The sequence below is a fragment of the Blastocystis sp. subtype 4 genome (assembly GCF_000743755.1).
Source record: "Blastocystis sp. subtype 4 strain WR1 chromosome Unknown seqid_0183, whole genome shotgun sequence".
Lineage (NCBI taxonomy): Eukaryota > Bigyra > Opalinata > Blastocystidae > Blastocystis > Blastocystis sp. subtype 4.
In genome coordinates, this window is record NW_014569364.1 from 1 (window position 1) to 22,789 (window position 22,789).

At 39.1% G+C, this 22,789-nt stretch overlaps 13 protein-coding genes across 13 annotated transcripts; 7 read left to right on the forward strand and 6 right to left on the reverse strand.

Annotated features, from left to right (window-relative positions):
- Positions 1 to 134: 134 nt before the first annotated feature.
- JH06_4316 (ubiquitin-conjugating enzyme E2) lies at positions 135 to 804 on the reverse strand (the record flags this gene model as incomplete). Its single annotated transcript, XM_014671218.1, has 6 exons — positions 135 to 227; positions 257 to 369; positions 400 to 484; positions 515 to 646; positions 678 to 731; positions 766 to 804. 6 exons carry the CDS (start codon positions 802 to 804, stop codon positions 135 to 137), a joined length of 516 nt encoding a protein of 171 aa, XP_014526704.1.
- Positions 805 to 991: 187 nt separating this feature from the next.
- On the reverse strand, positions 992 to 1,372 carry JH06_4315 (nuclear transcription factor Y subunit; the record flags this gene model as incomplete). Its single annotated transcript, XM_014671217.1, is given in 2 exon segments — positions 992 to 1,300; positions 1,316 to 1,372. 2 exon segments carry the CDS (start codon positions 1,370 to 1,372, stop codon positions 992 to 994), a joined length of 366 nt encoding a protein of 121 aa, XP_014526703.1.
- Positions 1,373 to 1,592: 220 nt separating this feature from the next.
- Positions 1,593 to 2,623, forward strand: JH06_4314 (hypothetical protein; the record flags this gene model as incomplete). Its single annotated transcript, XM_014671216.1, has 8 exons — positions 1,593 to 1,663; positions 1,698 to 1,813; positions 1,843 to 1,875; positions 1,905 to 2,030; positions 2,061 to 2,138; positions 2,168 to 2,267; positions 2,298 to 2,396; positions 2,428 to 2,623. The coding sequence occupies 8 exons, from the start codon at positions 1,593 to 1,595 to the stop codon at positions 2,621 to 2,623; spliced, it is 819 nt and encodes a 272-aa protein (XP_014526702.1).
- A 13-nt stretch (positions 2,624 to 2,636) lies between these two features.
- JH06_4313 (u2 small nuclear ribonucleoprotein auxiliary factor) lies at positions 2,637 to 3,840 on the reverse strand (the record flags this gene model as incomplete). The annotated part of the gene is made up of 7 exons (XM_014671215.1): positions 2,637 to 2,693; positions 2,720 to 3,049; positions 3,080 to 3,139; positions 3,171 to 3,342; positions 3,374 to 3,465; positions 3,496 to 3,582; positions 3,613 to 3,840. The coding sequence occupies 7 exons, from the start codon at positions 3,838 to 3,840 to the stop codon at positions 2,637 to 2,639; spliced, it is 1,026 nt and encodes a 341-aa protein (XP_014526701.1).
- A 2,252-nt stretch (positions 3,841 to 6,092) lies between these two features.
- On the forward strand, positions 6,093 to 7,611 carry JH06_4312 (hypothetical protein; the record flags this gene model as incomplete). Its single annotated transcript, XM_014671214.1, has 7 exons — positions 6,093 to 6,133; positions 6,163 to 6,286; positions 6,316 to 6,639; positions 6,669 to 6,764; positions 6,795 to 6,950; positions 6,982 to 7,347; positions 7,378 to 7,611. 7 exons carry the CDS (start codon positions 6,093 to 6,095, stop codon positions 7,609 to 7,611), a joined length of 1,341 nt encoding a protein of 446 aa, XP_014526700.1.
- Positions 7,612 to 7,715: 104 nt separating this feature from the next.
- On the forward strand, positions 7,716 to 8,808 carry JH06_4311 (hypothetical protein; the record flags this gene model as incomplete). Its single annotated transcript, XM_014671213.1, has 8 exons — positions 7,716 to 7,766; positions 7,797 to 7,877; positions 7,908 to 7,949; positions 7,985 to 8,092; positions 8,124 to 8,227; positions 8,257 to 8,367; positions 8,397 to 8,544; positions 8,575 to 8,808. The coding sequence occupies 8 exons, from the start codon at positions 7,716 to 7,718 to the stop codon at positions 8,806 to 8,808; spliced, it is 879 nt and encodes a 292-aa protein (XP_014526699.1).
- Positions 8,809 to 8,908: 100 nt separating this feature from the next.
- On the forward strand, positions 8,909 to 9,787 carry JH06_4310 (hypothetical protein; the record flags this gene model as incomplete). The annotated part of the gene is made up of 2 exons (XM_014671212.1): positions 8,909 to 8,955; positions 8,986 to 9,787. The coding sequence occupies 2 exons, from the start codon at positions 8,909 to 8,911 to the stop codon at positions 9,785 to 9,787; spliced, it is 849 nt and encodes a 282-aa protein (XP_014526698.1).
- Positions 9,788 to 9,989: 202 nt separating this feature from the next.
- On the reverse strand, positions 9,990 to 10,349 carry JH06_4078 (60S ribosomal protein L26; the record flags this gene model as incomplete). Its single annotated transcript, XM_014671207.1, has 2 exons — positions 9,990 to 10,277; positions 10,308 to 10,349. 2 exons carry the CDS (start codon positions 10,347 to 10,349, stop codon positions 9,990 to 9,992), a joined length of 330 nt encoding a protein of 109 aa, XP_014526693.1.
- Positions 10,350 to 12,015: 1,666 nt separating this feature from the next.
- Positions 12,016 to 13,791, reverse strand: JH06_4079 (hypothetical protein; the record flags this gene model as incomplete). The annotated part of the gene is made up of 8 exons (XM_014671208.1): positions 12,016 to 12,177; positions 12,208 to 12,304; positions 12,335 to 12,513; positions 12,544 to 12,618; positions 12,649 to 13,333; positions 13,361 to 13,500; positions 13,557 to 13,702; positions 13,734 to 13,791. 8 exons carry the CDS (start codon positions 13,789 to 13,791, stop codon positions 12,016 to 12,018), a joined length of 1,542 nt encoding a protein of 513 aa, XP_014526694.1.
- Positions 13,792 to 15,892: 2,101 nt separating this feature from the next.
- On the reverse strand, positions 15,893 to 18,693 carry JH06_4080 (endoplasmic reticulum mannosyl-oligosaccharide -alpha-mannosidase-like protein; the record flags this gene model as incomplete). Its single annotated transcript, XM_014671209.1, is given in 14 exon segments — positions 15,893 to 16,124; positions 16,155 to 16,331; positions 16,362 to 16,717; positions 16,756 to 16,935; positions 16,967 to 17,303; positions 17,334 to 17,538; positions 17,571 to 17,715; positions 17,746 to 18,074; positions 18,106 to 18,149; positions 18,180 to 18,248; positions 18,268 to 18,431; positions 18,462 to 18,531; positions 18,563 to 18,622; positions 18,656 to 18,693. 14 exon segments carry the CDS (start codon positions 18,691 to 18,693, stop codon positions 15,893 to 15,895), a joined length of 2,406 nt encoding a protein of 801 aa, XP_014526695.1.
- A 531-nt stretch (positions 18,694 to 19,224) lies between these two features.
- Positions 19,225 to 21,029, forward strand: JH06_4081 (hypothetical protein; the record flags this gene model as incomplete). Its single annotated transcript, XM_014671210.1, is given in 6 exon segments — positions 19,225 to 19,247; positions 19,416 to 19,520; positions 19,540 to 19,716; positions 19,748 to 19,835; positions 19,866 to 20,090; positions 20,121 to 21,029. 6 exon segments carry the CDS (start codon positions 19,225 to 19,227, stop codon positions 21,027 to 21,029), a joined length of 1,527 nt encoding a protein of 508 aa, XP_014526696.1.
- A 303-nt stretch (positions 21,030 to 21,332) lies between these two features.
- JH06_4082 (hypothetical protein) lies at positions 21,333 to 21,581 on the forward strand (the record flags this gene model as incomplete). Its single annotated transcript, XM_014671211.1, has 1 exon — positions 21,333 to 21,581. One exon carries the CDS (start codon positions 21,333 to 21,335, stop codon positions 21,579 to 21,581), a length of 249 nt encoding a protein of 82 aa, XP_014526697.1.
- A 291-nt stretch (positions 21,582 to 21,872) lies between these two features.
- JH06_5686 (ribosomal protein L5) lies at positions 21,873 to 22,789 on the forward strand (the record flags this gene model as incomplete). The annotated part of the gene is given in 3 exon segments (XM_014671219.1): positions 21,873 to 21,889; positions 21,904 to 21,977; positions 22,012 to 22,789. Coding segments are annotated over 3 exon segments (869 nt in total), but the record flags the coding sequence as incomplete, so codon positions are not given.

The following is a 22,789-nucleotide window of genomic DNA, read 5'->3' on the forward strand; positions in this document are numbered from 1 at the left end:
AGAGTACCCTGAGCTGGGTATGGAAGCTATCTGGAAGATTGAGGTTGTTGACTTCCCTGCCTTCCTGTTGGTGGATGATAAGGGAAACAACTTCTTTGATGGTCTACTGTAATTCTGAAGTGTTTGTTGGAATCTTAGGAATAGTAACAAACAGACAACTTTTCATCTGGTAGTGGTGCTAAATGATCCACAATCTGACCACAAATGGGACAGCAATATGAACGTGACTACATCCTAAGAAACTATAGAAACATACCTTCTTCGCTAAATAACGTCTTTCACTCACACTTGTTTCAATATAACTGACTCCGAACCGATTCTCCGAATAGTCTTCCAAAAACACTTGAATCATTCGAACCATTGCCTCAACTATTCATAAAAGCAGACAAGAAGCCATACTTGTAGTTGCCGGTTGCCACGTGTTAAGATGAAAGCCAGAGATACTCAAACAAATCTTCTGATTGATTGTATATCTGCCATTCTCCTAGAAATTGATTCCACTTACAACAAATACTGTAAGGAAATAGAAATCAGGAGCACCAATAGGATAATTATTGGGAAGGACGATACGACCATGATATACACCTCCTTCAAATGGTGAACCCTTGGGTCCACGGACAGTAAAGTGCCATGACTGATTCTCTTTCTAAAAATGATGTAAATCATTTCATAATTACATCTACAGGACGATACCATACGTAAGGATCCACACAATTATAGGCATTCTCAACCTCCTTGTAATAAGTCACCAATCGATTCTTCTACTCGTGCAAGACGCTTTGCCATACGTGGATCGATGGGCATTTTATAAAACTATGAGTCATTATAGATTTGTCACATTCCCGCGAACAGCTTTCAGATAAGGTAGTTGCGGGGATTTGTTTGTTATTCGTTCCTAGTAATGACTACTTTACAGCTCAACATGTTATCATAGATGAGTCTATAATAACAAACACATCACAAGAAAGAAAAGGGGTATATACGCAGAAGCTCATCGAATCTCCATTAGAAAATCAAATATATCAGTGTTTTTAATCGTATCCAATATCGATTTCTTTGTCAGAACGAGACGTTCATTGTCGTATTCTGCAAACTGCGTTGAACGAATTGTTATATCCATGATAAACATCTCGCAGGCCCGAGCAAAAATGACAGGAGTCTCCGCAGAGATCATGCGAACATCCTGATCTGATTTCATTATTCGCTTTATCCTGGCAATAGGCAAGTCGTTATGTTTCTTGAAGTCCTTTTTGTCGTCTACAACGATTATGTCGAGATCCTTGATAGTACTTGTTCCGGACTGTACACTATCTACTTGCGTTTTCCACATCCTGTCTAATTCATCCTCTACAGAAGTTGCACTATTCGACATTCTATGGAAGTAATACTGTTTCCGAAAAGCAGGTAGACTTACTTCTCAGATAGTATATAATCTATGTACAAGGAAATATAACAAAACGAGTCCAAATCAAGAAGAATTCCTCTTCAGGTATTACTATTATGATTTTTATAATCTTAGTGAATCACTGAACACTTAACACAATATCCTTTTTATTTGCGCCTACTGAAGTCTATCTCACTCTGAGCATTGAATGCAAGATACAACCGGAGAGTCTGCTCAATCTGCTGTGAAGGAGCAGGATACAAGGGGAGAATCATCCCCGTAGGAGTCTAATCTATGGAAGTAATGGATGTAGAGATCCTATTCAGCCATTATCTCCTGATTTAGCCCGTGAGAGACTTGTGTATGAGAAATCCGCTCCTAATCGATTACGATATCGTAGTTTATCGTTAGGATCTCCTCCTTCGTTTTGTAAGATGAGATGAGTTTGTTGATTGTAGTTACTCCGCCAGATAGTCCTCAACGACCTTCGCGTAACTCTGATTCTGTTATATAAATGTAGAGAAGAATCCTTATTCACCAATTCTCACAACGCATCAGAATCAGTTGCGTGTCTCTAGTTTGTTTTCGCCATATAAACGGCCTCAGTCACGATCTGCAATGTCTTCTCCAAGGATCAAAGCCACTGGTAGTTTTCTAATCATTTCTTGAAGAATAGAAACAGTGGCTGATCCGTTTGCTGTAGTTTATAACGAATATATGATGGTGGAACCACGCTCCTCTAGAAGACGAGCATGTAATTGTGATTTGTTGGTTTTCCTGTAGTATCGTTTGGAGGGGTTGGAAAGAAGCTATTTCGAGAGAATAATCTTCCTCCATACCCAAATAGTCATTTGATTAGTTTTCCACAACTAACACCACCACTGTATGTATTTGTGTGGGCTGTGATGTTTAGCCGTCGTGCACGGTCTTCAGATACGTTGTCTCCAAAGCTATTACGTCACCCAAGTATTAATCATGTTCAGAGTCTTCATTTAACATTGGTATTTAATACGTATGAATCGAAAGAGTGTAAATTAGCATAGTGTATCAAAAAGCATCCTATTTTCTGGGACTTCTCTAGAGGACTTGAAGAATGTCATTAACAGCAACTTTTTGTATTTACCAGTGGTGAAAGTGTGCATCGAACACCCTTCGATTCCAGATCAATTAGTTCGTATCACAGATATTGATCAATTGTATGATAATGCAACGATTCATTTGATTCCTGCTAGTTTGTAATATATACGTTCGTTTAATGTTTATGGAACAAACAACAGATTCCTTCATCATATACAAACCCTTTGGATTCCTATTCATCAACCACGACTTATAAACCCACGAAAAGAAATGAAAGAAGGAACACTCATTTTCACGAGCACATTTACCACATAAATAATCAGTACATATTCCATTTGTCCAACAAATCACTGATTCTGGGAGATACTCGACTTTCAACTGCATTCCAGCATAATAACGTCCTTGAAGTCCATTTAAGGCATTTGCACCTTCTTCTCGTGTCTCCCAAACAGCATATACATTACCTCGCAAATGGGGAATACTATTACTGCAAACATGAACATATAATAATTGGCCAAATTTTTGGAGTTCAGAAATAAGATCATAAAAGAACTCATTGTAGTCGTTTTGAACCTCTTCATCAGTGTACTAGCATAAAGTCACTCAATTATTATCTACTTCTAGATAGGCTGAGAGCGAATCTTCGTGATCTCGGACTCTTGGATTAGAATACATATTCTACTTATCACAATTTCGATTTGAGATCAACATGAATCAAAACACCACGACTCCGTCGAGGGATGACATGTTGTAGTTTACAGGTTTCGCCAAATCGACAACAACCAGTTCGCAGATATGATAGACAATATTCTGTTTTTTCTGTGGTCGTTTTAGACACAGGTGGCTTTGGAGCGACTGAATCATGCTCTGCTACTCGTTTTCTATTATCAGTATGGATACAAAAACTCCTACGCAATCTCTCTCATGAGTGCCCGTTCTTTTCGTTCTGCTTGTTTCCTTTCCCACTCCAATTGGGCTTTTAGTTCTCGAGAATATTGGTCTTCCTATCCTAATCAAGATCACAGAGAATCTACCTCTATCATTCGATTTCGCTCTTCCCATTTCCTTTCTTGTTCTTCATGCCATTTCATTTCACTTTCATCTACTTCAACCTCTTGACTCTAGAATTGATTAGCCTTCCAAGCCTTTACTTCCTTAATCAACGAATTAGCTAATAGAGTTACCTCTTTCCGTCGTATCCGTTTCCTTTTATTTTTTATTAGCTTTCTCTTCTCCTTACGACTCAGATTATTCACTTTCATTGACAATACATCCCGAACCTCCTTATATGAGGGTGAAGGAACGAATATTGTTGATGTCTGACTTTCTGTCGTTAAGGGATTACCACAGGGAACTACAAAGCCATCAGGGTGAGTCATTGCAGACCATGATGAGTTGTAGTAAGGACTAGGAGGATATAGTGTGCGATTGAGATCAAATTGTTCTTGATGCTGATTCATGAATTGTGTCAAAGAAAAGTGGACAAGTTGGTTTTTTACGGTCCGAATTATGGTCATGACGCATAGGACGCAATACCGAAACGCTATTGTAACTCCATATACTGATGGAGATCCCGGCAGTAGTGAGGTTGACAGTGAAGGAGCGTCCTGGGTTGACTGGATACTGACTAAAAAACTTCTTACCATACTTCGGTGTGACGACTGTCTTTCGAGATGATCGCCCAACAAACAACAGCTAGGTCCACACAGTACCAAACGCGCTATTAGTATTCCTTAAGGTGGAACATTTTCATGTTCCGCTGTAGAGCTTGGATAGGTGGATGAACTAAGTTGAACCGTCTCTTCCAAAATACTAGGAGTCTGACTATTCGAAATATTCAGACAAATGGGATGAAGGAACTTATACAAACTCCCAATCAAACATAAGCAGAGACTAGTTTCACGTTCAGGGATTGACTGTTCAGGAACAATCGTGTATCCCTGACAATCACCATAATAGAATCTCATTGAAACTAAGACAGAATAATAAGCTATTGTATGTGGAGATAATGAAAGAGATACATATCCTAATGAATGAAGTGAAGAGAATGATCTTTACGAGTACAAACATTATCAATTATTATTTGAGCATATGATTCAAAACATTCAAATTTTATCTGTTTCAGTAAACGATAACTTATTGTGTAGGGACATTCACATGTAATCCCAGATCCAGTAACAGATAAAATATAGCAAAGCGTATAATCAAGCCAAACTTTTGACTTGTTGTATTTCTCCTCAACTAGTCTTAATAGACTTGTCTAGAGATCATCAACTTGATGTACTCTGACAAAAGAACCAGTTGAAGGATTCGTCTTACAATCTTCTACACACAAATTATACGAGGTAACTAGATAGAGACAAAGTCTCGATAATAACGGATACCAAGCGGAGTCTATACACACTCTGGACAGAAAAAGGTCTACAAGGTGCTGTGTCTTGTAGATCGCGGTGTGCGGCAAACTGGAGGTAGATTCGCTCTATATTCGATGCTACAATACACGCCTTACTGTAAGCATTTGACAATAGTTCCGTTCACGCATAGCAATAAATTTGGGGTTGCACTGTACACTGATAGCATAGTCATGATCAACAGTATCTTTTAAAAAATGAGATGGCGAGGAAGAATAAATAAGAAGTGGTTTAGTTAGCAAAGCAGGCGACTGCGTTGAAACTGACTGGAATGGATTCATCAGAGAATCATTTTTGATATAGAGCTTCTATTTATGGTCTTGTCAAAAGTAGGTCCTGTGATTGGGTGATCAAACCTCAATGCTATGCAGTCTTTAATTTATTGACATGGACATTCTTATTCAAAAATACCAATACAGATGTCTCACGTGAAACAAGCTGATGTTGAAAGAACACGCTATTCCAGTCTATTTCGTGGATAATGATAGGTTGGCAATACTAACTGAAAGATACCATAAAGAATACGAGATGAACTTCATTCGAGGAATAAGACATCATATAACCTGCCTAATCCTGAGAAGGTAAATAATCTGTTCTTACTTTTAGCCAGGATTTAGCTCCACTGATGAAATCGTAAACTGTTTCCATTTGACCTAATCCTAGTTTCGAGATAATAGCAATCCGGATTTTAAATATTATGGCGCAAGATCCATTTTGAATGGGAGTTTCAATGCGCAAACTTCTTCGACCATTTTCTCGACTATTATTGTGTACATTGCTAAATGGGAAACGTTTTAGATTGCTCCACTGCTGTACTTGCCATCCAGAAGGTTGTTATATCTTAGGAACCTGTTCAGGCCGAACCTACGATCCAGGATGGGCCTCCAGTAGAATCTACGATCCCTGCATTAGAACAGGAAGTGCCGCTAATGGAATCAAAAATCTGGTCGTATCTACGCGATTACTACAAACGCAACAATGCTGTGTTCAATGCGAACCCGGAGACTCCTACTTTCATTTCGAACAGTAGCTATATTGCTGATGTAGGAAATTTTGCCCCAACTGCTCTCATTCGCTAGAGCTATGCCAACGTAATTCTGAAGTTCCTTAGTGATTGGTACAGGAATCCTGCAGCGGATAAGTCCGAACCTGTATATATTTTGGAAGTTGGAGCAGGCCAAGGCCGTTTAGCGTATCTGATCTTGAAGAAGCTAACCAAAATGCAAAAATTCTATCCCGAAGGAGTGAAGCTCCCATTTGTGTATATTTAATTGTGTCTGTTGAGTGTAGATACGTGATTTCGGACTACACAACGGAATCCATTTTAAAAATGAAACAGCATCCATGGTACGCCGAATATATAGCGCAAGGAGTGGTTGATTTTGCAGTTGTCGATTGCGAGTCTTCCGATGTGGTATTACCTTTCCGCTTTCTGTAATATAGATCACTCTGGAGTTAGCTAACAAGAAACTCACTCCTGATACGGTTAAAAACCCTCTTTTCCTCGTCGCGAATTATGTTTTTAGCAATCTTCGCAACGATGCGATACGAATCGAAAATTCGAGTGTACTCCATGGTCTTCTTTCCCTTCTTTGCCCGCAAGATAATCCGGACATGGTGAACATTATCCCTCATCTCCAGTTGTTCTTTCTATCTGAACTTACAGCTAGATTTATTTGGAAGTACACTGAATTAGCAGATAGTGATATGAATCAATACGATCCTGATTTACAAGCGGTCATTCAGCGTTATCGAACTGAGATTCCTGTAGTCCTGTATATGTGTTTATAAATTAGAATGGAACTGTATTACTTCCTATCACAGTTCTGGCTTTCCTGAAAAAATGTCTCACTATTAGCAATCAGCGTTTGGTTGTCCTTTGTGGTGATATTGTATTATCTGTCTGTTATCCTTACGATTAGGGAAGCCGCATGATTACAAAGATTGCTGCACCTCAGAATCCATATATCAATATCCATGGTTCCTTCTCAATGCCTACAAACTTTCATGCAATTGATGCTTTTGTCGAGAATCATAATGGTCATGTCTTCAGTTCTCCTTATCTGGAGGGATTTAATGTATTTGTCTCAATTGCGGTTTTATGCTTAGAATACAGTGTATATTATGGGAATTGATCCCAAAACACTCCCTACTATGCGATGGATGATTCATCATGCCTTCTCCACATTCATTCCAGAATCATTCAACATTACGCAAAAATGTTTGAAAGAAGAGAGTAGTCCTTCACCTTCTGTTGCAGCTGTTATATCTGTATTGCGTTTAGCGAGATTTGATACAGATGTGTTCATGAAGTTCAAACAAGTGTTGATTGAGCGTGGTGGATATGCTGGTTCTTCTCCTGCTACAAGAAAGGATATTTTATTTGATTTGAGTGGCGTACGCAGTCAATACTATCCCATCAAATCTACTTATGATGTGTGTTTTGAATTGGCTCGTATTCATATGGGAATTAAAGTAAGTGAATGAGATAAGTGTGATATATAGGAATATGATACAGCTATCAAACTGTTTTCTGATTCAAATGCCAACTGTGCTGATCATCACGTTACTTGGCATAATATGGGTATGTGTTACGAGTATAAAGAAGATATTGAGAATGCAAAGAAGTGCTATCAGAAATCCTTGGAGCTGAAACCCTCCTATCGTGAATCAAAGCTACGTCTAAGTAAATTAGCTACAGAGCCACGTGGAGAATCTGCTGCTGTAGGTATTCAATAAGAGCGTGTAATCTGTTTACTAAAACAACGAAGATTTATAGAATTAGTGCATCCAATCAAAGCAAGTCTTTCTTCCCCGTTATCAGAAAAAGAAGAATCACAATCATGGAACTATCTGACGGAAATGCAAAAGATGCGCGTATAACAGAACTCGAAGTAGGATATGAAGTATGAGAACAAGAGTAGAATCAGCTTGCAACGGAAAAAGAAAGAAATACTGTCTTAGAACAAAAGATTGTAGAGTTGAAACAGCGGATTATCGATCTTGTATGTGTTTAAGGAGGAATTGATTCCTAGAGCACCAAATCCGAAGCAGAAGAAGAGGCTATTACTCTAAAGGTAACAAAAACAGGATATATGGATCTAATTCTTAGTTAATGCGGCGAATGAATGAGTTGAAGAAAGAGAAAGAAGATCTTATGAAGCAAGTCGATGTAGAGGAAGACCACATCACAAATACCTTATTAAAGAAACTTGATGCTGTAGGGAGTTGATTCTTGTTGTGATGGATAGTTACAGAAGGAAAAAGCTACCTTGGAGCAGAAATTGGAATATGAACAGGAATGCATGGTGAATCGTCTTCAACGACAGATCCAGGCGATTCATCGTGAAAAGACGTTGGCTTATTGTTTTGAATTCATTCTAGGGAGCTCCGAAATCGTTTGCGTGATGATACCCAGGTCTTGTTACGAACCATTCAACAGAGCATTGATCTTCTTCAGATGGCTCGTAGTGCATCTGCAACTCCTGCCTTAGAGTAGTTGTATGGATCAATATTAATTCTAGGCCTCATCCTATTGATGTACCTGCTGAAATGGAGGAAGTACGGAAACGTCTGCAACCCCTAAGTTCTTCTCCAAAATTGGCTCCGTCTTCTGGTACATTAGTGATGCCTTCGTCCCCTCTTCGTGGACCTCAGGACATGATGATCGAGGTTAGTCTGAAATTGGTTTATCACGAATAGGGAGAACGGAAAATGAAAGAATTGCTACATGTGGTAAATGGAATGGAGAAGGCGCTCTCTGGAAACGTCGATCCCTATGATTCGCTTCCTCCCATGCCCACCTACATTGGAGGAGTGGCATTAGATGACCCAACAACGCGTCTACGTACAGGAAGCATCTCTTCGGCAAGATCGCGTTCAAACAGTATTGTTGGAGCTCGTGACCGCTCACGACATGCCAGTATGAGTGAATAGTTTGTGTATCTTATCGTCTTTGTTGTTCTTAAAGACATGAGTTTGACAAGAATGTTCATTTCGATTTCGAATGCTTTATTACTGGTGTTTTTGTATTGGAATGCTGGTTGTAGGAGGTATTCAAGCAACATCTTTGGAGAATACGTTGTATTCGCATTATTAGGTCCTAATCAGTAGAAATGCGTTCCGCATTTTGGATAAACCAGATCTTGTGCCTTCTGCTCTTCAATTCCTCCAGTTCACTTATTATGACCCAAAACAGATCGGATCAGGAGTCGGAGGAGAGTTGATTTTGAATCTACAAGATCCTGTTGATTGGAGTGAACTGTGTCCACTATTCTTGAATATTCTTCCTTGTGTTCGAATCAAACAGTGTATTCCAGATTCCGAAGAATATGATTATGACCTTTTGGATGTCATTCCTCTTCCTAAAGGAACTCCATTTTATCGTTCATCTGTTTTACTTAATCCCGGTCATTCAATTCAATATGAATCCTGTTCAACAGCACCTCATTGGAGAATAACGATGTGGAAGGAGGATCAGTGGATCATTCAGACTCACACATTGGAGCCTCCAGTCATAGAAAATACACTTCAGATTCGTGTAACACATCCTTCTGGATTTCACCATCAACTTCATATTGTTGCAAATACTACTTACGACCATGGAATTGCGATATATTTACCTAAAGAAGTCTATGTGGATAAGTATGAATTGCAGAACCTGTATCGTCGTAATCAGCTCCCTCTCTATGTTACAACAACCCCCTATTCAGATGTAGAAACGATAGCAGAAGAGTCCCATCCTCAAATCCTATTTCTCTTTGGGAATACTACTTCACCAATCGATTGTACTCTTCCCGTTCATATGCGATATGCCTATCCAAGTGACAAAGTTCCTTTTCATCAGGCTCATATCAATCCCATATTCTTGTTTACAAGAGAGAATGTAATGACCGGTTTCTCGATTGAAAGATAGAATGATACTAGATGGATCCGTCATCCCTCTCAAGGAATTACTCTATCCATTCCAGTAGGAAACAAACATCATAAACCATTTGTAACTTTGATTACGAATGTCCTACTTCTTTTGTCAGCAGTACTTCTTGCCTTTGAGTTTTATCTGCTCTTGTTCTAACAAACAATTCCAGTAATATACCACTTCATTGGACAATCAACACTTAGTCGAGATTGACGTCCTTCTCAGTGTACTTTCCAGCAGCCTTGTGAGCAGCCTTGCGCTCAAGGATGTTCTGACGGTCCTTGTTCAGCTTCAGCTCAGTGATCTCAACCTTGGAAGCATCAACACCAACCTTGCAGGAAGATCCGTTCACCTTCTCGCGAGTGAGTCCTTCGATGTGAATCACCCACTTTCTTCTGTAGACTTCAGTGACCTTTCCCTCTCTGCCCTTGAAAGAACCACGAGTGACCTTCACTTTATCTCCCTTGACAACGGGAATAGCATTCACCTAAATATAATCCCACATCTCTGAATCTACGTTGTACTTATCCTTGAGGGCCTTGCTCAGAGGAGAAGACATCATCACACGACGAATATGAGAAGGAGCAGTGAAATGAGCCTTGCGGGTAGTACGACGGGAAGAAGAGACACAAGGACTAGAAAAATGGTTAATCCTGTTGAAACAGTCTCAAATAAATGGTAGACCAATTGGAAGGAATGGAACTGCATCCTCTAAAGAGATTACCACCAACCACTCCCATCGTCTCCATTCTTAGCTACTCTGTTCACTTCAAAATCTACATACTTGAACTTCATTCTAGCAGTGATGAACTGGTATATATTCTGTAATCGCAAGACCAGAAAGCACGGCAGAATCGATCGATAAATGACCGGTTTCACTCCGTCTCTTTCTCTGTATAAATTCAATCATGAAATTGAATCCTCTTTCTCAACAAACAAATGAATTTCTAGTAGCAAATGGTACATAGTATATTTATGAGTAGAGTTTAAACCCTTATGTAGATGGAATTACAATTCGGCTGAGGGAAGCATTTCAGTACTTGGTAAACACTTTTCCTTGCTCGGAATCGAAGAGATGCCTTTATTTGGAATCGAAGTGATATCCTTGCTCGATACCAACGACACTTCGTTAGTTGCAGTGAACGATATATCACTCTGCTGTAGGATTGCAGAGGAATCAAATGTCAACATAAATGAAACTAATGTGGAGTAATACTCTTCTTCAACAGTTGATACTGCAGGCGCTACGATACAACATATGCATGGATATGGAAACGAAACTAAGCACTACTAGTTAAATGGGAACCAAATCCAAACATGACACTTCTCACTTCCATTAGGGATGTTATTATGATAAAACCCCTGAAGCTTTAATACCACATCTTTAGAGTTGTTTTCAAAATATGGAAGTAACTTCTATTATTCAACAATCCCTTTAAACCACACTTTTTGGGAACGCACAGGACAAAACTGGTCGTGAGTTCCATAAATCAAACATTTGGGACATGTTACTTTGGATAGATACTTGATACAGCTAAGTCTGTCCATTTTCATCTTCATAGATTTGCTAGCAAATAGAGAAGTCCAACCAAGGATATCTCGAATACTAACAAATGCACACTCCAAAATGATACCAGCGATATTCGGAATCATTGAGGCCAGATAGCATACTGCTACACAACCCAATGACTTTCCATATCTGCATATTATGTAACGATTGTCGATTACAAGACCAACGGCATTCCTTCATAAGAACCAGTCTGAAAGAAATTCGTTGCTGCTTCAACAACTCGAAAGAAGTTATCAATTGTGCACTCTTCTGTAGAGAGTCCATATCCAGGATACTCAACAGCCACAACAGTTTTCGATAACTACATGAGATCCAACATGTAGTCATGATACTTGTTTAGAAAGACATTTTACACATTCAAGTAAGAGTGATCCCAAAACATTGCTATTGGAATGGAAATAGAGTAATATCCCAGTCGGTCTATTCATAAATACTCCTTCTCTATCGTAACTGAGATGGTTCTACCACAATACAGTGAAATATCGTATTTCCCATTCTGAAAACGTGATAGCAATCTTGGAAACGAATAAATTCACTCTCCTTTTGTCTACAGATGAGTTTCTCTCGTTGACAGCACATCATGGCCTTCTTCTTGGCATTTGGAAATGCACCTCGAAAGACATAGTACTCTAAAGTCCCAAGAACCATTCGTCTTTCAAGAACCGATCTGAGATATATAAGAAACAATCAATACACGAATATCTAACAAATAAACCTGAGATTCTTGAGTCGCTAAACATAATAGATCCCCCGCTGTGTTGAAGGACATATCGTACACATGACCGTTGGCTTTATAAGATCGAACTAGCTCATTGGACTATATCTCACTTCATCGAATGAATGATACAGATATATCGTGGATATAAACGCATTTATCCTTCCCAACACTAGCTAGTAGCTTTGAATACTTGCCATTAGACTGAGCCAGATGCTTAACAGCTGCTCTATGCATCAGATTATTCAGTTACCAGTACTCATGATCTGTAAATGTCATAACCGCAGCTGCTTTAGAGATATCAAATATTTTTACAGTCTTGTCATTACTACAAGAATAGAACACAGTCGCATCTTGATTTGAAGGGAGCACTTGATTCACCTCTCCAGAATGTGATACAAAATCAAACACAGAACTAATCTTCTCTTCATTCCATAGCTAATACTCAATCAAATTCATCAATGTAACTTTTATCACACCATCTTCAGCTCCTGTAATCAGTACACGGTTATCCTTTGTCCAAGCAAAACTGTTTACTTCTCCCTAGTAATGACTTGAATTCAATACAATCACATCATGACCACAGAGAATGTGGAGATGGGTTTGATTTGATAGAGGACTAAGATTCACATTAACGATCCGATTTAGATTGTCAATAAAAGTGAAATATGAATCATCTCGCCAATGACTATCCAAAATCACGACTATTAATGACATTCCAGAATAGAACCTACGATTGGAATTCAACACTTGTTCACTTCCAATTTGTCTATCTCGATCATTGATTGTCACCACATCATATTCCTGATCCACTCCCTCAGGAGTGAGTGAATACACATAGAATGAAGGTAATGCGCCTGTAACTAAGATTCGAGAGCTTGAAGGAGAGAATGAAGCATTGAAAACAGGGGCTTTGTGAGTACAGAGTGACATACATGATGAACCGCCATCTCGCCAGAGTTTGACTTCACCATCATAGGAGGCTGTAAGTAGTTCGGTTCCATCGCTCTGAATATGAGGCAAGCAATAAACACTCACATTCCAGTCGATACTAGTTATCACATTCTCTCCCTCTGCAGAAATGGTATGAGAAAGAACAGGACCCTCTTTGATCTCCAACGGCTCGTCCTTAGCAGGAGAAGGAACATCCCAGAGACGAATAGTAGAATCAGCTGAGCTAGAAATGATCCCAATAAAGCACACCAAACCCTGTAGCCAAAACTGTAGAATGAGGATTCCAACGACACGAAAACACGTTCTTAGAATGACCTTCAACCGATTTCACTCGTGTCGTCGAAATCTCTTTGGACACTGATTCTTCCTCCATTTGGTTGTCTTCCACTTATTGTTAACGAATTCTCGTAGACTTACCAAGTTCATGCTTTCGAGACATGCATTTGTGTGGACGAAGTAGGGAAAATACTCCTACACAATCGATTTCACTTCCATCCTTGGAATTATCAACTCACAAAGCTAAATACGTCACGCACATGTGCCTCTAACTCAGTAAATTGAAGGGCTTTACGGAGAAGTGAAATTAAAGCTCCTGGTTCACATTCCTCATCACAAACCTTTGTATCCGCAATCATACTCTCATAACCAAATATGAATGCAGAATGCTCAAAACCTAGGATTCAACAAATAGCCTTGATGAATACCCGATTCCTGTAAATATCGGTAAATCAAATAGTTCACTTCCTCTGAACGAATGGACATAAGTATTCTACTCTGTTGAAGCAGTGGCTTTTAAGAAAAAGCGGCTTTGACTCCAATTTGAAATGAACAAAATAGGGCTGATTGTCAAATTTCCAAGAAACAAAGATATATTTGATATCATAATCACTCCACATCAAAACGATTTCGTTTAGGTTCTCCTTCACTAGGGAAGAAGGTTCTCCTATGTGAGTTCAGCCGAGAACCATAAGGAGGCTCCTTATCATTGAACCGATTCCAAGAGTCCATCGGAGGTTTTTGTTGTCCTTGAATCGTCTGTAGTATATCAGAGGCTTCATGTCCTTGCTGAGTTAATACATTGGCACATGTTCTCTAGACATAATAAAAACACCAGAATTCCCACCCAGTCTTCACAGCAATTCCTCAGTTGCTTCAGCCGTTGACTACAGAACGAAGTAGCTCCAATGATGTTAAGATCGAGTTGTGATAATCCCTCGATCTCCGGAATGCGTTTTCGAAGCATAAAATACGAGTTTCGAAGTGATAAAATGGCATCTTCAATTTCATTCACTGTTCGACCAGGTGTATTCTTTGGAGTCCATATATCTGAACAACGATGAAGAAAATCGATGAGTTGAGGATTAGCGAAACGTGATTCCTTTGGAGTTTCATTTCGTCTCTTCTCACTTTCTTCAAGTCTTTTAGTTAACTCAGCAAGTTTATTTTCATAATCAGTTCGCATATCCGAACATCGCTTCTTCTCATCCGCTATTGCTGCTACTAAACTCGCCTTCTCCTTCTCAAATGATTTATTATCTTCTTTTGGAGTTTGTTTATTTGGAATTCTGATATCCGAACTATCTATCTGAATCCGAAAGTCGTACAAAGTCTTGTCTTTTGAAAATGTGCTCATGAGTTGACGCTTCTTCTCAGCCGAAACTATACAATTAGGAACGATTTCTGGAATGACCAATAAAGTTAAGAACCTCGATTTGCACCTCCTTTGCAGTTTGTATTGTTGTAGTAAATTTGGCAATGCCTTGCAGAAGCACAAGACTCCCTAAATGAACATCCATCGGCATTCATACATGGAATAACTACCTCACCCACAATGGACAATAATCTCTGCTCACTGCACTGGATACTGGGGATCACCTCTATCATCTTCGAATCTGGAATCAAGATTCAAACGAATAACATACCACGAACTGTGATTCGTTTGAAGTCTTTCCTACAGTTCTGACAGATACGATTGATAAGTAACCAGAAGTGAATCTCGGACAGATTCGGATCTGAATCACATAGAATCATCACACCATACAGCAAATGTGAAAGTTTGGAATATAATCAAGCTGATTCAGTTCGAGAAGTTGACGAAATCGGCGTTCTGTGATTCCTTCAATGGAAATCTCCGAATATGGAACTGGAGACGAATACATCACTGGAATCTGCAGGTTAGAAAGACTGATTAACATTACGATAACCAAATATAACACATCTCCATCGTTCAGATTGTGACTGTTTATGGTACTATTGGGAGGCAGAACCCCTGAGCAATTGTAGATGCAAATACTATCAGGACACTTTAGAAACGACTACTGGGAAATTTCACTCCCATTTCTACCCTAACATTCTCGGCAATGTCTCGAATCAGTGATGATCCAAATACAGTCTGTTCGAATCGTTCTTTCGTTAAAACAGAGAGAATGTGCAACTAGGTAAGAGCAGACCCATAGAAGTACCGAGATTCCAGATGAAGAAGAGGGAGATTCCATCGGAGGGAAGCCACTAGCCGATGGATGGACAACATCAGATGACTTGTCGTTTCTTTTAGAAACAGAATTATATGTTTTTTCCACAGTGATATCGTAAATAGTTCCATTTCCTAACGTGTCTGGAGAATCTCGGAGACTTAGCACCGTCTTATCCAATCGCAATCTACAATTTTGCTCATCCAATTCTTTTGAGACATTGGAACACTTCTATAAGGGAAAACACTCCAACAATCATTACTCGTAGAAACTCATGGAAACAATCTCGAAAAGTGTTTCCTGGGATCACATCGATCGTCACAATGTTGCTTCCGTAAATAAAACGAAGCTTCATCAAGAACAATGATCCCTTCAACAAACAAATCCAAACATTAGAAGACCTTTAAAGGATGACATTCAGTATTAAACACAACTTTATCAAAGTCCACAAGAGGAGAAGGACGGAATAACAAATACAAATACTTGATAGTCTCAGCAGGGAAAAAACTCTCCATTCGATCTGCAGCATAAGCATTTGGCAGTAGGACATCTGGATACTCACCATATCCATATTTGGTTTTACAATTACCTTCAATCGCTTTATAAATATCGTATCCCCATTCTCTACGTCTTATCACTCACATCAACTCATACACATAAATTGGGTCCTTTGTAATTGTATATAAGATATATAAACTCTCTACAACCTCTGGTCGCAGAAGATACTTCCTTCCAGTCACTCCAGAAGACATCCCCTTATCATCCACAAAAGTCACATATTCAGGTGATAGTCCCGAAGGCATAGACTTGTACATTTGATAACATGTATACCTAGATATGAATAACATATATCAAACGAACATCAAACCCCGAGCAGTTGTCAAATCTCGAATTCGTCTTTTATCATTTGTTTCGTGATGAGCACCTAGCCCCAACATTCCACTTACAAAACATGTCAAGTGTTGCATATTCTTCACCAATCGTGTTCCTCGTCGCTCTCCCACAAACATATACCCATCCTTCTTACTGGTTCCAAAGAGGAGTTTCATCATACCATCAATTGAAGCATCATACTGGTCCTTCAATCGTTTCTCCTGCTTTCCTCCTTGGAGCCATGCCTTCAAAAGATACTCGTAGTATGAGTCTCCGAGAGCTCCAAATCCGAAGTTCATACCACGAGGCTGTGATGTCAGACGATCCAGGTGACTGTTAAGTCCCTTAGAATAGGTGCGAATTAGGATATGATTAATGGGACAAGTCCTTCAGTATGATTCAATGCAATAATGTGATCATAGATTTGATCAATCAACTTCTCATACGAGGTATCATGAGTGTGTTTGGAGAGATATCGAAACTCCAGAGAGAGACTTCCAAACTCAGCCAGCATTACTTTGTTTGTGTCCACAGCTGAGTGATTCCTAGGGTTAATTTTGGACTACAAATGAAGAGAAAAAGAAAGAAATCACTGTGGGGAAGGTAAGCTCATCTGTGAAAGCTACTTTCAAAAGTTGCCCCACTTCTTTCGCTTTCTCTAATAACCCTTCACGTCCACTCAAATCATATGCACTTAACAGACCTCCCAGTAGTCGAATATTATATTCAAACACAGAAACATTCTGATCCGAAGTCATATCCAAATGATCGATCACCCATGTACATGCCTCCTCAAACTCTTCTTTCATATCCATTACATACAGTGTATCAAGACTATCCACCAATGTCATTCCTACTCCACCCCACACATCAGAATATCCTCCAGACACTGGCTTCAACTCATCATGACCAAATGCTCTTTCACGATAACTAATCGTCATTCAATTCACTTTTATATACTTCTTCCAGAGATGTTCCATACTACGTTTCACAGCAGCAGCACGACCTTCATTAAGGACATGATAATGCTTCTCCAAATGAGAAGGTAATGAGAAGTGATATTGACCCGTCTTCAAAAATCGAGTGTCCTTATTACGAAGAGACTGTTTAAATATTTCTAATTCAGATTGATCATTTCGAAGACGACTTTTACGTCTCTCTGTATCTATTTCTAATTCATTTAAATTCATTTCAAACTATCAACAATCAAATGATCAAAATCGAGGCCATTGGGATTCTTATCATCTTCCTCTTCTTCTTCATCTTGTAATACTGTTGACGAATTCGACATATTTGGAGAATCCTCTTCTTCATCCTCTTCAAGTACTCCCTCATCATCAATCTATTCATCATTCCCAAGTCACATGATCACTGGTGAAACACCCAACAGATGGGATGATTGACCAATTCGTTCTGATAACACTTCTGGTCGTAATTTGATAAACAATCGTTCATGCTCTTCAATACCAGGAACATGTCGATAACGGGCCAAATCAGCAATATCTGTACCAGATAGAGCTGAATTGTAAATCATTACACTGGCAAGACAGCCTATGAATGGATATTTGTTATCATAAAATGAGCCAATATGATAAGGAATAGTACTCTGAAGAGTACGAACAGATTTGAGAGTATCAAGATGTTCACCATTCATAAAGATGTCCATTCGAACTGGATAGCGGACTCCTCGATTCTTTCCATCTATTTCTAATTATCTATTGTCAAGAAATACCTGTTCGGCGGAACACAACAGCAAGATGCGTCCATTTTGTTAAACTAGATTTATCAATGGATCAAAGGTGTTACTCATCAACCACACGAACTGCGAATTCCTGGCAAGGGTCATCATGAGTCGAAAAACGAATAACAACATATCTAAAGTAAAACAGGATACAAGGGAAGGTACTGCTCTTCTGCGCTCATAACATCTACATAGATTCCAAATCCATTCGTATTCAAATCCCCAAAAGCGCGCGTCCCACATTTGGAATCTCGATTACTAATCAAGGTTCTTTTGCTTCGTTGTCCCAACCTTGATAAATAAAACCATATAGAAATCTATATCTAAACTAAAGAAACAAGAACCACAGTTTGAGAGTAGAAATCCATAACTGCTGATGATTCGATATACGATAGACCATCAAAATCGTATCCAAGACTACAGATAATGTCTCCTCAGTGCCAACTACACAGGATGTATCTTTTCTGAACCTGTAACCTTTGAAGAATCATCTGTACTGATTGCATAACTAGAAATATCAAATAAAACAGTAAAAACCTACCCTGAACGAAATGGATTATCACCTAGCTTCGTTCCCATTATAATAAAAACCATTGCAGAGATTCCAACTACTATACAAATGCAGAAAAGAAACAGAAAAGACGTGATCAACTTATCTAGAATCGTTCTCTTACGTCTTCCTACATCTTATACTTTCAATGTGTCATCAACCTTTAGCCATCTTTGCGCAATCAATTGTATAGTGAACTCTCATCGATTCCCGCGGTTCTAGTGGATTCTAAAAAAGAAAGACGAAGATAGAAGAATGAATGAAAGTATAGGTATCTGAAGCCTTTAAAGAGTATTGGAAACAAGAAACAGCCATTATGGTAAGCACTTCTACCAACTCTTCAACCATGATAAAGGCATTCCGATGAATACATTTGACCATAAATTAGTCCATATTCGGTAATAATACTGTTTCTTACAAACATGATGAATTTGCTTGACTTCGTACCCGGAAAGGAATAAATCATTGTTTCAAATCAATTGCAGTCGCTAGTAACCACAACACAACAATTGATTGTTTTCCCTGCCACAATCTTCACCAGGTTATAGATCCATCTAGAAATGGCAGTAGTCTGGAATGAGGAGTGTTATTATGATTGCATATGGAGTTTCATTTTTATTGTCATGTAACTCCCTTTTTTTTGCATTATCTATAGTATGGGATTAATACGGATCTTCCACCTTATTTGGTTTCTATTTGTAGCAGTAGTCGGTGAGAAGAAGGTACTGATAGCTTTGGTTTCTCAATCATAGGAACCTATTGTTATTACTGCAGTTACACAGAGTTACTCTGAAGAAACAAGGATTCTATTTGATTCCGTGTTGCTAAACTATCTATTTAATAAGCAGGGAGTATTGTGAGTGATTAACACTTAGACGGAGTAACGAGTATTATATTAATGTTATTCCAGCTGGAGGGATGCAGTGGGATAGTGAGAAAAAGGATATTGTTTGTGAGCAGGGAAATGATCAATGTTATCGTAACTTGCTTCAATACTGCGCTATCCGAGAATATTCATTTGAGTTTTCTCATGAATTTGTGCGTTGTATTCAGTTGGAAGCATTTGAAAGGGTTAACAAATAGGAGATCATCAACGACTTACAAATCATGTAAACGTTTCGGAGATATGGAATACAATGAAATTGACAAGTGCATGAGAAATCGAAAGCAAGTGAGGAATTGGCGCGGTTCTAAACTGTAGATGGCAAAAGAACTAATTGAATTAGGCAAATTACATTCATCGGATAAGGATAATTCTGTTCCTCGTCTCTTTATTAATCATCGTCGCCTCTCTCTATCACAATTGCAATCAAATCCTCAAAGCGTTTTCGATCGAATTCAATACCGACTCTGTAGTTTACCTTCAAGTCAAACTGATTTTCCCTCCATATGCAAGGATGATTATCGTGTGAATGTCGAATCTACTGTAACTGATATCAAACGAATTGAATAATAGAATATTTTGATTCAAGAACAGGAACGTCGAAAGCAACGTACATCTGTTCGGCAAATCAAATACTCAAATACTGTCTATACAAATCGTACCTTACTCGCATTTTCAAACACAATTCAGCATCCTGTTGTTGAAGTAACAGTACTTGTGGATGTGAATCATCCTATCGGAGATGTTGTGTATTCTCAGCTTTCTGAACTAAATAGTCACAAGTATGAAGATATTTCAACGATTCGTTTCATTCCAATACTTCAGAAGCCGTTATCCAATTGTCATGATTTCCAATGTGAAAAATATCGTGCTATTTTGTGTGGTTTCTATGCATCTCCATCCAAAACTGAACAGTTAGGTTTCCAATTTTGTGTTCTGACACACCATGAAGGAGATGTAATTGCCATCATGAAGAAGTGTTCTCGTGAGCATACTATATTTTATCCTATCATTGATTCTTGCATTCATTCCCCTGAACCTGAGAATCTTGTATCCAATATGACTCGATATGCAATTGAGAGTATTCAAAATATGAAGGATACGACTATGGAGATGAAATTGGCGGCAGAAGATGAGAGTGAATTAGAAGAGGAAGAAGATCTGGTTTCAATAGAGATTGATACGGATCTGAAACCTGTTTCATTTAGTGACGAAACACTCATTCCTTCGCTTCTTCCTCTCACCATTCTTGTCAATCATCATGTGATCATTCTGGATACTCCACTTTCAAAACATGTTTGTGATGCCATTCCAGATTCAACACCACTTGTATGTAGTGGAATTCAACCGGTGTTAAAAAACACTCCGAATTTGGATATTCCACAAATCGATGTATATTTGCATATTGGTTGTAAAAGCAATCTCCAATCATTAGATGGTCTATTTGATTGGTTCATTGCTTATCCTGAGTATGTTATATGAAGTGCCTCTGAGTATAGAATTGAACAGTCGATAAGAATTGTCCTTCATCCAGATGTCGATATGCTGATTGATGAAAATGAGGCTGGTTATATGGAGTTGAGGACACCATTAGATCATCATCATATTGCTACTGTTATGGCTTCACAATGTGCTTGGGAGATCAATGATCAATCATCCCAGTTTTGGCCATTTGTTCGATGTTTGATGGAGTAAAAGAGAGAGAAAGAGATCACAAGTAGGCATATCCCTCGATCCTCATCCTCTGTACAGAAATGTGCTGATACTCATGGTTATGATGTACGGATGTTAAAAGAATGTATTGATTCTCCTGATGTGTTGGAGAAAATGTGGAAACGAAAAGTTTATGATCGCCACCATGAGTTCTGGGTAAGTGTGAGTCCGTATGTATCTGTTAATGGAGAGCATTTACCACGAATTGAAGAAATCCCTCAATGGATATGCAAACGCATAGGAGAGGAGAAGGAAGCATGTCAGAATATGCCGCAATTGGGTGAAGGAAAAGGTTACTGTCTGATTAAAGTGATTCATTAATTGTACTCTGGATTATGTTTGTATAAGCAAAGAGATGATAACATATGAAACTAGTATCTTGGATAAAACGAATGATAAAAGTATTTAAATATGAACCTTAGAGATTATTTGAATAGCAAGCGTGACCGAGTGGTCCAAGGTGCTACGTTCAGGTCGTAGTGTGTTCGCACGCGTGGGTTCGAGTCCCACCGCTTGCATTTTTCATTCTCCAAACTCTTNAGTGATCTTTGATTATCAAATCACGAATCACTATTCAATAAGAACCACTGATTTCTTCATAGCTTCCTCATTATGGTATACAATGAGTTGTATTGTGTAATAGACAGAGTTTTGTCAAGGTTGTCAAGAGCAAGGCTTATTTCAAGCGTTTCCAGACCAAGCTTCGTCGTCGTCGCGGTATTTGATTATGAAGTGATATGTAATGGAATAGAGGGAAAGACAGATTACTATGCTCGTAAGAGACTGATTACCCAGGCGAAGAATAAGTACAACACTCCTAAGTACAGACTTGTGGCTCGTATCACAAACCGCAAGGTGATTGCTCAGATTGTGTCTGCTGAGATCATTGGTGATCGTGTGTTGTGTGCTGCTACTTCAGCTGAGCTTCCTCGTTATGGAGTGAAGCTGGGTCTGACGAACTATGCGGCTGCTTACTGCACTGGTTTGCTGTGTGCTCGTCGTCTGTTGGCGAAGTTGGGTATGGCTGAGATGTACAAGGGCAACGAGAAGATCGATGGTGAGATTAAGACATGCGAGGGAGAGAAGAAGACTCACTATGTTGCTGAGTTGGGCGAGAAGCGTCCTTTCCGCTGCTATTTGGATGTGGGTCTGCGTCGTACGACAACTGGAGCTCGTGTGTTTGCTGTGCTGAAGGGATGCAATGATGGTGGTCTGGATATTCCTCATCGCAACACTCGTTTCTATGGTTATGACCGTCAGGAGAAGAGTTATGATGCTGAGGCTCATCGTGATAAGATCTTCGGTAAGCCCATTGCTGAGTACATGAACTCCCTGAAGGAGGAGGATCCGGAGTTGTATGAGAAGCAGTTCTCTCGCTACATCAAGAACGGTATCACTGGAGACATGTTGGAGGAGATCTATGCCAATGCTCACAAGGCTATTCGTGCTGATCCTTCTCCTGCCAAGAAGTCTGACGTCGATTATGCTACTCTCTTCAAGAAGTTCGCTCATCCCAAGAAGCTGACTCT